The sequence below is a fragment of the Athene cunicularia genome (genome assembly GCF_003259725.1).
Source record: "Athene cunicularia isolate RWA chromosome 25 unlocalized genomic scaffold, athCun1 chr25_part1, whole genome shotgun sequence".
NCBI classification, from domain to species: Eukaryota; Metazoa; Chordata; class Aves; order Strigiformes; family Strigidae; genus Athene; species Athene cunicularia.
This window is the reverse complement of record NW_020799134.1, coordinates 793,497-806,716: the sequence shown is the minus strand read 5'-3', so window position 1 is coordinate 806,716 and position 13,220 is coordinate 793,497. Positions and strand designations below refer to the sequence as shown.

Genomic DNA, 13,220 nt, shown 5'->3' with positions numbered 1-13,220 from the left:
GGGTGACCGTGGTTTTAGGACCTGCCTTGCTGTAGAGACAAATCCCGTATCCCCTCTTCCTGCACGGTGGTTTTCTGTACTCACCAGGTGAGGGACAGCGGGGGCTCCTTGACCGTTCACACCTTCGGTGCTTATTTCGGTTTGATGGTTTCACGGATCTTGCACGAGCCTCATATGGAGAAGAGGAAGGAGCAGCAGGACACGGGGCACCAGCCAGATTTCTTCGCTGTGGTTGGTAAGGATCTTGAACCCTACAACCTGGAGTCATAGACGTGGTGGTGGAAGGAGCGTCGCTGACACCAGGAGAGTGTGGCTGAGGCTTTGATCAGCAGAGTCCTACAAACCATCCACCTCCCTGGGGATTGTCCTGGGGCTGCACCACCTTCTCCAGGACAAAGCTTTTCCTTGTGCCCAACCTGAACCGCTGGTGTGGCCACTTATGTCTTTTGGCACTAGCCAGAAGTTTCTTTCCCATGAGGGATCAACCTCCAGCATCCAAACCCTCCTGTTCCCCTTCCCTGCAGGAACAATCTTCCTGTGGATCTTCTGGCCCAGCTTCACCTCAGCCACCACCGCCCGTGACGCCGCCGAGCCCTGGGCAGTGCTCAACACCTACTTCTCCCTGGCGGCGAGCACCTTGGCCACCTTCGTGCTCTGGCCTGTCCTCCACGCGGAGGGCATGCTGCGGATGGTAGGTCCTTTCCTGGGACAAACCCAAATCTCATGCACTGCTCACGTCCCCTCCTACAGCAACGATGAGCATGAATACGCTCCGTTAGGCTTTCTTAAGTTCGTTAAGACCCAGTTTGATCCCTGAGGAAGTCCAAATCTCCCCAGCCCCATGCTTATGTCCTCCACAGAGCCAATTCCCCTGACCATGTCCTGCTCCATCAGGTTCAGCTCCAGGATGCCACCTTGGCCAGCGTGGCCATGATGGGTATGGCCGGGGAGATGCTGGTCACCCCCTTTGGGGCCCTCATTGCTGGATTTCTGGCTGGTCTGATCCCTCCACTTGGCTTCAGATTCTTCACGGTGAGTTGCCTCGGGACAGCTGAGGACACAGCTCAGGGGACCACCTCTCTTTGGAGGAGGCCACATTGCCAACCCGCAGCTCCCAAACCTGCCTACACCAAGCTGTGGTGCGGCTTCCCCGGGCAAAGATCCCTCGTCCGAACCCCAGCTTTTCCTTAACACTCCCCCCAGCCCGTCCTACGCTCCAGGCTGAAAATCCAAGACACTTGCGGGGTTCAGAACGTCCACGGGCTGCCGGGGATCCTGGGCTCCCTGCTGGGGACGCTGCTGGCAGCACTGGCCACCGCAGATGCTTACGGTGGCAGGTGAGATGGGCCAGAATCGGGGTTGCCAGCGGCTTCATGCGCCAAACTGGAGCCACTGCAACCCCTGAAATTGGGGATGCCCCCTTGTTCCAGCACCCCCTTATAGCACATCACCCAGAGCCACAAGCAGAGCTCCCCGTTTCCCTGCCTAGGGGAACAAGCTCCCAAAAAACCCATCCCTAGGCTGGAGCTCGTGTTCCCGCTGGTGGCCCAAGGCAGCCGGACAGCCCCGGACCAGGCGCTCTGCCAGCTCAGCGCCCTGCCCGTCACCCTGCTGCTCGCCGCGCTCGGGGGCTGCCTCACGGGTGAGTTTTGCCTCCGGTGGGAGGGCAACAAGGGGCAGGAGAATTGATGGATTTGGGGGGAAAAAGCAGGAGCAAGCCCAAAGCGGACCCTCGCCATCAGCCACGGCGGGCAGAGCCCAGCGGTGCTCGGCGCTGCACAACCCCCCCAGGGCCGCGGTTGGGGTCGGAGCTGCCCCCCCGGGGCCGGGGCTCCGGTAGCCCACCGGCTAGCTGCCGCTAGATGTCAGGGGAAGCCCGGCGAGAGGAGCCGAGCTGGGCCGGCTGCCCCGCTCTCAGACGCCCTCGCCCGGTTTTCGGCATCCTCAGGAGCCGTCCTGAAAATGAAGGGGCTGAGGTCTCCCCCGGCCACGCGGGACCCGGCAGACACGGTCCTCTGGGAGGTAAAGCTGGGGGTTTGCTGGTAGAAATAAAAAGGGTTTAGGGGGCTCAGGCAGCTGCGGAGGTTGGATGCTTACCCGGCTGCCGATACCCACTCTCCTCCTGCAGCAGGTGGGACAGAGCTTCACCGAACCCCCCAGGCCCCCCCATCAAGCCCTGATTTGCCCCAGGCGGGGCCCATTCCTGCCCCTCTCCGTGTCTCTGCGTTGGCACAGGTGCCCGAGGACGGGTGTAACCGCAGGGTGAGCAGAAAGGAGCCAGCCACCAGCACCTTGGTCTGATGAGCCCGACCCCTCCCTGGTGAGGTCCTGCACCAAAACCCTCCGCCAGCATCGCCAGCGCCGGGCAGCCTGAACCTCCCAGCACCCTGCTCAGGGGACAGCCAGGCTTGGCCCCATGTGGGACCTGACTCCTGGGCCCAAAGGTTTTGGGGGCTGTTGGGTGCTCCCGGGCCCTTGCAGGGTGAAGAGGTGCTGCAGCGATACGGGTGCTCGCTGTGGGAGTGACCTGCCTTGCTCCAGGGACACCTTGGGGTGTCCAGACTTGGCTCAGCCACTTCCCCTCGCTGCTCTGTGCCTCAGTTTCCCCATCTACTGCTCTCCAAAGAGAGGAAGGCAACAAGGGGGGGCTGTGTCGGGGACGGGGTGTACCAGCCTCCACAGAGAGCAGCAGAGACTTTCTACAGGCACTTTTGCACACAATTAAAACACATTGATCTCTTGTGGCTTCAGGATTTGGTGGTGAATTCCCACAGGTCCTCCCCAGCTCTCCTGGCTGAGTTCCCCTCAGGTTTCTTTCCAGGAGGAAAGTGAAGCCCCCAGGACCCCCCTTCACCCCAACAGTTGATGGCCATGGGGTGGGTTTCATCCTTGTTGTGTCCCCCCTGCCCTGAGGCACCAGAGTGTGCCAGCACCCAGGGGCAGGACCATGGTGACACTGGTGTCCCCATCACAGGGGTGACCCCCTCACCTTCCCTTTATCACTCATTGCTTTGCACTGGGGACTGGGGCCAAGAAAAAGCCCCCTCCTCAAAACAGGAAAGTGCCCCCCAACACTCAGCCCCGTTGGGAGAGGGATACTCCCCATGTCATTGCAGCCCCCAGGTCCCCCCACATTCCAGGACCCCTGGCAGCCCCCAGCACCCCATTTCCACATTCCCCCTGCCCCGCAGAGAGGCTCTTGCCCTGCCTGCCTGCCCACGTGTGGGCAGCAACCCCCAAAACTCCTGCCCATGAGCAGCTTGGATCCCAAGGGGGGGATCCTACAGCACCCAGAGCAGGGGCACAGCCCCAAAGGGCTCCTGGCAGGGTGATGGTGGCTGCGCTGGGGGTCCCCGGTGGGAGGAGGCCTGGGGGGGACCCACCACCCGCGAGCCCAGGGGCGGCTGCCAGATGCTTTCACACCTCCGGTGCCAGACTCCGGCGCTCGCCATGTGGGGTTCCCGTGGGCGCAGTGTCCCCAGCTGCCAGCGCTGTCCCCCGGGGAGGGGGCCACAGCCCCATGCCACGCAGAGGGGACAGGGGGTTCAGGGCCAGCATGGCAAGGTTTGGGGCGAGCGGTTTGCCCACCCGAAGTGGCCACATTTGGGATCATCTTGTTTAAATATCTGCTCCTGTTGAAACACAGATTATTTTTCTATATGGTTGCACCAAATATGCACAAAAAAAAGAAAAAAATTTCGTTGTAGTCTGACCACAAAAAGTCACTTTCAAACAGGGCTCTTTATCCCTTCTAAAAGGAATTAAATCAAATTAGAGAAAATGGGGGGTCTGAAGCATTGCTCCCCAGCAGAAATTCTAAACATCTCGCTTTGATATAAGTCAAACCACCACTTTAACTTCCCAGTTTCAGTTGTTCATTACAGAAAACCTGGTGACATCCACACATTTGCTAAATGCTTCTGTGCCCCCTGATTTCCACGGCAAAACACAGGGAAATGGGCCACGGGGCCTCGTTCCCGCTGCCACCGCAGGCTCTGGGGAGGGTTTCTGCTGTCCCCGCTCCGTGCAGAGACCCCAACCCCACTCCCCGCGCAGGTTGGAGGGGAGGACAGGTCCCACGTGCCCGTGCCCCCGTGACACGCACCGCTCCCTGGTGCCACGTCGCAGGGGAGGGACATGCAAGAGATGCAGCACAAGGGCCCGTGCCCCAGCGAGTGGGGTGCCAATCACTCATCACCACCAAGCCCTGCTCTCCCCCCTCCCACCTCACCCCCTTCCCAGCCCTCTCCTCCTCTTTCCCAGGCAGCCCCTTTCCCCTTTTTGATCTCCTCGCAGCACGTTTCAAAAGCAACCCACTGCGACGGGAAGAAAAGCCCCTCCAGTGAGATCATTGCGAGACCCCCAGACGTAGGGGTCGGGTGTGAAATGGACCTCCCTCCTCCTCCCCTCGCCCGGCCCCCCCGGCCCCTCTGAAAGGCTGTTATGTTTTGTAATCGGATTAGGGGAGCCCTGCGCCCTCCCCGCTCCCATTTACCAGCACGACCAGCTTGCGCTCCACCACTCTCCCCGCAGATTGTTTAAGCGAGCCGGACGCGAGCGGAGAGCTCGCCCGTGCAGCGGCGAGGGTAGGTTTGGACGGCGAGAGCCTGAAAGGTTTAGTCAGCGAACAAATTGCTTCTCTGTAGGGGCCGTTTTCTTCCCAAGTTGAACATAATGATGGCAGTTTGGCGAACAGATGGTGCAGCTAAGCAGATAATCCCGCCGGCCCCGCTAGCTCGGGGAGAGGCAGCGCCGGCTCTGCCCGCTGCTCTGGGTGCCCGTCCCGGGACAGGCGGGTCGCTGCGGTGCCTGGGTGATGATCGCACCCTGGCAGGGCACGAGGAGTTCGGGTGAGCACCCCGCCTTCACACCTCTTCTGCTTCGAGGGTGGTTTGGGTGCCAGACACCTCTTGGGCCTCAGTTTCCCTCAGCCCTGCGGGGAGTTCTCTGCTCCGTCACTTTTCAAAGCAGGGCTCACCCTCAGATCGCAGCCTGACGCGGGGAGATGTACCGCGAGACAGCACTGCTTTCCCCGCCCGGGAGCAAAGGACAGCTGAGAAAAACTCATTTTATCCTCATTTTCTCTTTTGCCCTTCTCTCCAACAATATTCAAGATGTGGAAAGAGCTGGAGAAAAAGTCCTGCTGGCTCGCAGGGGTTGGGGTGCACGGTGCGTGTGTGTGTGTGTGTTGGACTCAGGGATGCTGGGACCTAAACAAGCCGTTATTTAAAATACATCAGCAGGAAAAACCCAAGCCCCCCCCCCCCTCCCCAGCACGATGCAGGCAGGGGAGGGCACGGACACATCTGCGTGGAGCAAGCCCTGCCCGCCTGCCGGCGCCACACCGGCACCAGAGAGCTCTTCCCCACGCCACGGGGCTCTCGCAGCCTGCGGGCCCCGCTCCAGACACACCGCACCGCATCCCCGCTTCCAGGGGGTTCATTTAATTCATGTTTCCACCTCTTCCCCCCCGCCTTGTCCCCCGAGAGCCCCGACTCTAACAGCTCCCTTGCCCTCTCCCGCGGCAGCCCAGCTGCCAAGAGACCTGCCTAAATCACCTCTTGCTAATGCAGGAGCTCAATCAGCTGCTCAAAGGGTGTTTTACAAGGGAAAGCAATAACAACATCTCTCTGTTACAGCTGGGGAAACTAAGGCACACAAAGAAGTGCCTGAGAGTCCATTGGAATTAGACGCAGGACAAAGCCCGGGCTCCCCAAGCTCCCGGCGTACGTGTCCTTACACATCCACAGCCCCCACCACCTCCCCACCCCCAGGAACAGCTGATGCCGTGTGCGGTTTGATAGAAAGCCAGCTAATCATCTTTCCCACCTTCGTTAGAGTGTGAATCGTTATCCGAGCGACACCTGTAAAGCTCCTTGTCAGACGAGGCTGGTGCACACGTCTAATAATGGGCACCATATGGGAGAGGGAAGGCTCAGGAGAGGAGCAGGGGCCCAACCATCCCCGCGCCGAACAAAGAGCAGCGCCCGACGCCTTCCCATCGCGGCACAGCATTGCCGGTACTGGTGCCGGGCCGTTAGAAGGACTGGCAGCAATGTGCCACGACAAGGGAAGAGCCCAGACAGTGGAGGAAAAGCCACTGCTTGTGGTATTAAACATCTTGGTAACTCCCCAAGCAGCCCCCGCGCTTTGGGAAAGGAGCTGGTGAAAGCAAACCACAGCTTGAGCGGACAGGTTAAAGGCGGAAAAGCCATCGAGCCCCGCTCCCCGTGGCGTGCCCAAACTCGGCACCGGGCACCCCAAATCCACCAAGGCACACCCCGCTGTGCCTCGGAGTGTCCTCTCAGCGCCAGGCTGGCAGAGGCCACCCATGGGTGCAGACAAAGCCTCCCGGGAGCGGCGGGTTATGCAGTGACAAGGACATGGCGTGACTTAGAGACAGGTCCCTGCGTTGGGGCTGGTCCAGAGTCCCCCAGACTCCCTCCACGAGCCCAGACTTGGAGAGCAGAGCTCAGCCTCGCCATCAACCCACCCCCCCAATGAAAGCCCCCACTGCCTTCGACCCACTGCAATTACGAAGCTCCGTTTTCAGGCCCTCATTCATCGCCGGCAGCGTAATGAGCCTCCGGGCACCATCAGTGGGGGCAAAGCAATTAAAATCGCTGGCATGGCGGCCGCGTGGGTGGCTTTGTTGTTCGCTGCTGCCGGCGCCCGTTTCGGGGCGAGCGGGCAACGCCAGGCCGGGCAGCGCCTCAAAGCGCCGCGTCTCCCCGCGGGCGAACAATCGGCTCGTTCTTCGCCGGGTTAAAAGAATAATAAAATAAAATAAAGAGGGAATAAAGGCCCCAGTAAAACTGGGAGTCAAGTTTATTTACAAACTGAATATGAAGTGAAGGGCCTGGAACAAAGGTGTTATGTAAGGGACAGTCACTAAGGGGCTCTTTACCCACGCTAATTGCCACTTGCTCCGAGATATCCATTTATCTTGCAGCTGAAACGGCCTCCTCAGGCTTGCAGGTTCAAGCACAGCTTGTTTCCGACGCTGCCCGGCACAATTAGCGCGCAGGAGCAGCGGCCGATGCAGCCCCACCACCCAAACCTGCCGGGAAACCTCGCACCTCTCCCAAAAACGGGATCGGAGTGAGTGGGTGTGCTGGCGGGCACGTGGTTTGGTAGGAAGAGATGCTGCCCTGCGTGAGGCTCCAGTGACAATCATGTAATGGGGAGGGACAGCGGGGCTCAAGTCCTGCTGGAGAAGACCTCCAGGTCCCTGCATCAACCCTACCTGAGTGGTGGCGAGCAGCAAACCACCACGGGATGCTCACGGGAGCAACTGCTAATGGTTGTGAAAGGAGAATGAGAGATGGTGAGGATGAATCTGGGTTCTGCCACAACCCCCAGGGGGGCTACTGGCCTGGGGAGGGGCGGCTGGAGAGCTGCCGGTCAGAGAGGGACTGGGGGGGTGAGAATGAGCCAGAGTGTGCCCAGGGGGCCAAGGAGGGCAACGGCATCCTGGCTTGTACCAGCCCTGGCGTGGCCAGCAGGGACAGGGCAGGGATCTGAGCCCTGGGCTCGGCACTGGGGAGGCCGCCCCTCAATTCCTGGGTTCAGTTTGGGGCCCCTCACCCCAAAAAGGCCATTGAATGACTCGAGCGTGGCCAGAGAAGGGCAACGGAGCTGGGGCAGGGTCTGGAGCACAGGTCTGCTGGGGAGCGGCTGGGGGAACTGGGGGGGTTCAGTCTGGAGAAGAGGAGGCTGAGGGGAGACCTCCTGGCCCTCGGCAACTCCCTGCCAGGAGGGGGCAGAGAGGGGGGATGAGTCTCTGGAGCCAAGGCCCCAGCGCCAGGCCCCGAGGGAATGGCCTCAAGCTGCCCAGGGCAGGGTCAGGCTGGCTCTGAGGAAGGATTTCTGTGCAGAAGGGGCTGTTGGGCATTGGAATGGGCTGCCCAGGGCAGGGGGGAGTCCCCGGGATCCCTGGGGGGGTTGAAGAGTCGGGCTGAGCCAGCGCTGAGGGATCTGGGGGAGTTGGGAAGGGTCAGGGGGAGGGTCATGGTTGGGCTGGAGGAGCTTCAGGGGCTTTTCCAACCCGGATGATTCTGGGGTTCTGTGAATGGACCTGGTGCTTATGATGATGTTTCTGAGCAGGTCAACTATAAACCACCCTCAGATGCAAAAGACCGAAGGGCAGAGACTAACAAAAGATCAAAAAACCAACAAGACCGGGAGAGGCAGCTGCCAGGATCATCGCTGTGCCCTGCAGCACGTGGCCTCTCTGCTCCCCACCCTGCTCTCGTCCTTGGCACATCCAGGAGTGCGAAGATCACGGAGGGACCGTTTGGTCTGCTCCGGCCGAACTGTCGGGAAAAGGAGGAAGAGGAGGTGGCAGCATCCCCAGGAGCCGAGAGGTCAATTTTATTGACAAACTGCCTCTTGAATGGAGCGTGGGGAACAATGCCGGCCCTCAGCCCGGGTCAATTGGGACTGTGTAAAGTGAGGGGCCGGCACCAGCGGCCCCGGGAAAGCCCTCCAGGCGAGTGGCCTTTACCACCGTGTTTGCATAACCCCTGACCCCTCCTTTTGGGGTTTAATTGAAATCCCAGCTTGGTGACAAATTGGCATGACCAGCAGGCCGGAGGGTGGGAGGACAAGCATGGAAGCGATGCTGGAAAGCCTTCTCCCTGCTCCGGCAGTGACCGACCCGCTGCCCGCCATGGGCAGGCTGCCCCTTCCCATCCTGGCACAGGCCACCTGCAACTTTACACCCAAATCAAGAGTTTTAATCACAGCCTGTTCCTCTCTTCCCACATCACTGCCCAAAGGCTGCCATGATGGGCTTTGGACGGGCAACTGCCCGACTCTGCAAGCAGCCCTGGCTCAATGCGGGCAGGAGCAGGCAGGCACTGCCTGTGGATGCATGGAGCTCCTTCAGAAAAGCCCTTTTGGGCTGAAATCTCCTTAGACTGAGATGCTCCGATGCTTCCATAACCACAGAGCTCATTAGCCCCGGGCAGAGGCATTTGCACCCTGGTAAAACCCCCACTGCACAGAGCCCTCTCCTCTCCTTGTCCAAACGGAAGGGTCACAGCCCTCCACCGCTCTTTTCCTTTAAGTAAAAACTGCTTTTTGGAGCCAAGAGGAGAAATGAACTTCTGAAAAACAAATATAATGAAAGCCCCAAAGCAATTCCCACAGACTGGGGAGCAAAAACTGACATTGAGCCAAACGGGGCTGAAGTCATCCCATTTCAGAAGTTCCTGGGAGAAAGGTGAGAAATGACAGACGCACCCTCGTGATCACAGAAACCTCATTTTCTGCCTAAACCAGACTGAAAACAAAGTGGGAAAAAAAGCCCCAAATCAGCCACCTCAAAATCCCCATCCCTTTTAGGGCACGTTAGCAGCCTCCCAGCCGCTCCACGCGGTACGTCAGCGATGCGGCGTTGCGCCGCACGACGGTACCGCTGCACCTGAGATGGATGGCAAGGTGGGTATTACCGCTGCCTAAAGGGGCTCTGCGGAGCTACAGCATAATCCTCCAAAGCACTAATATCTTTCCTTTCACTTTTCCCCCCTTCCCAGAATACTGTATTCATCAGATGCCAAGATCAGACTGCCGAGTTTTCCTGCCCACAGGTAGATATTTAATATTTTATGTTCTGTAGATCATCCAAGATGAATCCCAGCTGCTCTTTAAAGGGGATGGAGTAACGTCTGGTCCCACGTGCAACCAGAACCCCCAAAACACAAACAGCATAAGTGGGAACTTGAACCGATTCCAGTCTAAACTCGTGTGATTTCCACGTGCGAGCAGGAGCCCGTGCACCACCGAGGCTCCTTACCCCCGCTTTCGCTGGCCTTGACCTTGCAGCCCATCCTGCAGGACTTCGCCGGGTCTGGTGAAACATCCTGCGTTTTGGAGCATCAGTCACATTTTTTTACGGTACCAAAAGGAGACTTTCGCTCGGTGGCGGGTGTCTGTACATCCAACTTGCACTAAATCACCTTAAAAACGGAGCGGCCCCACCTTGAGACAAAACCCAAAAATATCCCCATTGCTGCCTGCTTCACCGTCTGTACCTCATTTGCAAATCATTAACAGGGATTTTTACATATCCCAAAATACTTTTAACTGCAGGTTTCGTGTCTGTCATCCGTCACTGATTAATACATTTCATTGCTATTATTGTTATTATTACTATTAAATGTGCTCCCATCCAATTCATAAATCAAACACCCTGATGACTGGGAGGGAGCCAGCAATAACCAGGGTTCGTTTTCAGGAGGTGCAGCCGTCAGAGGTGTAAGAGCATCCCCTTACCCCCTCCAGCCCAAACCGGTTTGCCAAACAGAACCAGAACACCAGTTTGCAGGAGGAGAAGTACAAGGTGGGAGGTGACCTGCCTCCAGCGACTCCAATAAACTGGGGGTGCTGGTGAGGACCGGACTGTCCAACCTCCTCATCCTCCTGCCTCCCCGCACAACCTTGGAGTTTGCCAAGTTTCGAGGGAGCTAAAACCTCCTTCCCTCCCAGCCCCACACACCCTTGTGAATAAATCCAGGGTGATTTCATCCCTCACCCCCCCCCCGCCCCCAGTTTCTCTCCCCACCGCCCAGGACAACCAGGTCCTTACGCTCTGCTGGCTGTCACTTAGTCACCTCCCCGCGTACCCCGCGGGTCACTATTCCTTCACACAACCTTTGGTTTCCACCAGTTGAGGTTCTTTGGGGCTTCTTGCACAAAACCCGTTGAGGTATTTCACGCAGGGCTTGAAAAGGCTCCTGCTTCCTCTGGGGGGCATTATCATGACAACCGGCTTTAATTCAGCGCAGATCCAGGCTCCCAGCTGGATCCTCAGCCACGCCAAGTCCCCCCGACACCCTTCGGCTGGCACGGAGAGGCCAAAGGAGCGCGCGGGTCCCAGGATCACGGGGAACTGGCCCAGCCCCATTTCCCAGTCCCCATCCTCATATATATTCCCTTCCAGTCGCCCTGCGCTTTTCTCTGCGTGTTCTTCTTTTGCGAGAGCTGCCCTCCTCTTCCCCACTCCCACCGGGCGCTTCCCCCCTCCCCGCGGTCCTCCTCTGTCCCCGGCATCCCCCTTTCTCTCGGCTCTCTATAAACAAAGCGCCTCAGTGTCTGGGGGAAGAAAAGTTGCATTATGCAAATGGGAAAAAGCGAACAGGAGATTTCTCACTCCGAGAACCCCCATTCCGGGCCTGCACCTCGGTTTCCATGGCATGACCAAAGCCTGCTGGAGGCTGGTTTGCATACGGATGAGAGAGGAGATGAAATCAGCACGAAAGCCCATCGCTGACAGAACACCATTGTTTAGCCTGTCTGATTTGGAGGCTAATGAAACGCCATTAAAAAAAGAAAGAAAGAGGGAAAAAACCCCGCCGCTTTCATCCTGGCTTTGGCCAGTGACGGGGAGGGGGTTTTAAATATGACGATGGAAGATCGTCTGCACGATCAGGCTCGGGGTGAAGGTATTCTGGCACCGCGGAAGGAAATTCCCAGGATGCACTGCCCCCACGAGCCGGAGTGATGCCGACGGGAGATGGTGCTGTGGGCAGAGCGCTGGGCTGGGAGAGGCTGCGGAGGAGCTGGTGAAATCAGCCCTGCTCCTCTCGAGGAGATACCCGGTGTGAAAATACCTCAACCTACCGATCGCAGCCACAAACCCGTTCCGTCCCACGGCACGTCTCAGGGAGGGTATTGACCCACTCCAAAAAAAAAAAAAAAAAATTAAAAAAAAAAATAAATACACTGGACCAAGCGTGTGGGCTGGGATCAAGCTCTCCTGGTCTCAGGCTTTCAGAGTGGAATGAATTAAAAACTGTGAAAGCAAAGGCTGGAGCGGGAAGAGGGTGAGCGAGCAAGTGTGGTGCGTTGGCACTCCTTCGCCACACAAGCTGCAACCACCTGGTGGAGAGGGACGAGCCCAAAGGACAACGCAAAATACAAAGAGAAACTCCCACCGGTGCCCCATCTCCCCCATATTCCTGATGCATCATGCTAAGGAGGTCCCAGCATCCCTCCCAGGGCTCCGAGGAGGTGGGATGGATGGAGTGGGAGTGTGGCTGCCGGCTCGTGGCCCCAGGTAGCCCTCTTGCCCTCGCCCTGGCCGTGGCCACCCAGTCCCGTTCCCCCTGCCCCGCTGCCAACGGCGCATTGTGTCCCGTGTGTGCCTTCGAGGACAGCGTGATTGGCCTTGAAAGGGCTGATTTGCTTTCCCCGGCCCATTGAAACGCTGGAGACCAAAGCCTGTTCCCTCCAGGCGCTCAGAAACCTGGCACCCTTTCCACTTCGCTTCCCCATGCCCCTCAGCCCAGGGGCTCCTGCTGAGATTTTGCTGTCAACAGAGTTTTGTTCCCTTTCTAGGGCGGCGCAGAAGGGACACAAGGACCTTGAAAATGGCAGCTTCTTTGACACCGCTATTCTCCTTCGACCCCCCTGGCTGAATAAACAGCTCACAAAAATGGAGTTTACTGTATTTCCTCCTCAGGGGGAAAACACTGCATCTTGGTCCTAATTAATTTACCTAATTAACATTATCTTCATTGGGTCTGTATGCAAAGACCTCTTTCTGTACCGGCCGGGACAGAGGGAAAAACAGAAATAAAATATATTCAGGCATCTCCCAGCCCCGACTGTAAAAGGGACATCGCAGAAAGAAGTGCGCTGCTCTGATCATTTCAGCCTCGGAGAAAGCGGCTGCGGGAGAATCGCCTCCGCCTCGACCTCTTCTCTTTTGCAAACAGAGCACGGGACGGGGCTGTGTTATTGCACAGCAGCCTCTCGGTGCTGCGCTGGAGGTGCAGCGCGTGTCCTCAGGGACTTCACTGCTGGGACGGGTGTGCCTGGGGGTGCTGGGGTGGACGAGGTTTACGGCAGGAGGGAGACCAAGGGACAGACACTACGAACAGGGAAGATGCCCGCAAGCAGGCTGAAATTCAAGCCGCTGGGCTGACTCCTCTGCTGCAGCTCTGTGCCAGTTTATACCCGCCCCGTGTTGAGATCCTGAATTTTCCTGGGGGTTGCCCAGGCCCTGGGCAGTCGCTGCTGACGAGGCATTGGGCCCCGCAAACCATCCGCCTTCACCGCTCCTGCCTAGCAAAACCCTGCTCTGCTATTTTGTTCTTTTCCCTGCCAGATGCCAGCTCTCTTCAGCCTCTTTCTTCTCCCCACGCTTTGCTTTGCCGCATAGTTCCGGAAATCAGAAACAAAAGGAGAGGAAAGAAAATAGGCTGGGATCTTGG

At 58.2% G+C, this 13,220-nt stretch overlaps 1 protein-coding gene across 2 annotated transcripts in view; it reads left to right on the top strand.

The window, feature by feature from the left end:
• The window catches only part of LOC113488680 (ammonium transporter Rh type B-like), a 5,178-nt gene extending 2,435 nt beyond the window's left edge, over positions 1–2,743 (top strand). Inside the window, exons 4-10 of one of the 2 annotated variants that reach the window (XM_026863965.1) lie at positions 88–235; positions 525–691; positions 895–1,032; positions 1,204–1,337; positions 1,521–1,642; positions 1,949–2,022; positions 2,236–2,743. In XM_026863965.1, the coding sequence (XP_026719766.1) occupies positions 88–235; positions 525–691; positions 895–1,032; positions 1,204–1,337; positions 1,521–1,642; positions 1,949–2,022; positions 2,236–2,301 (849 nt within the window). In that variant the 3' untranslated portion in view covers positions 2,302–2,743. Of the gene's footprint in view, positions 1–87; positions 236–524; positions 692–894; positions 1,033–1,203; positions 1,338–1,430; positions 1,643–1,948; positions 2,023–2,235 lie in introns of those variants that run through there. The other variant, XM_026863966.1, reaches the window with a different exon arrangement.
• Positions 2,744–13,220: the final 10,477 nt, after the last annotated feature.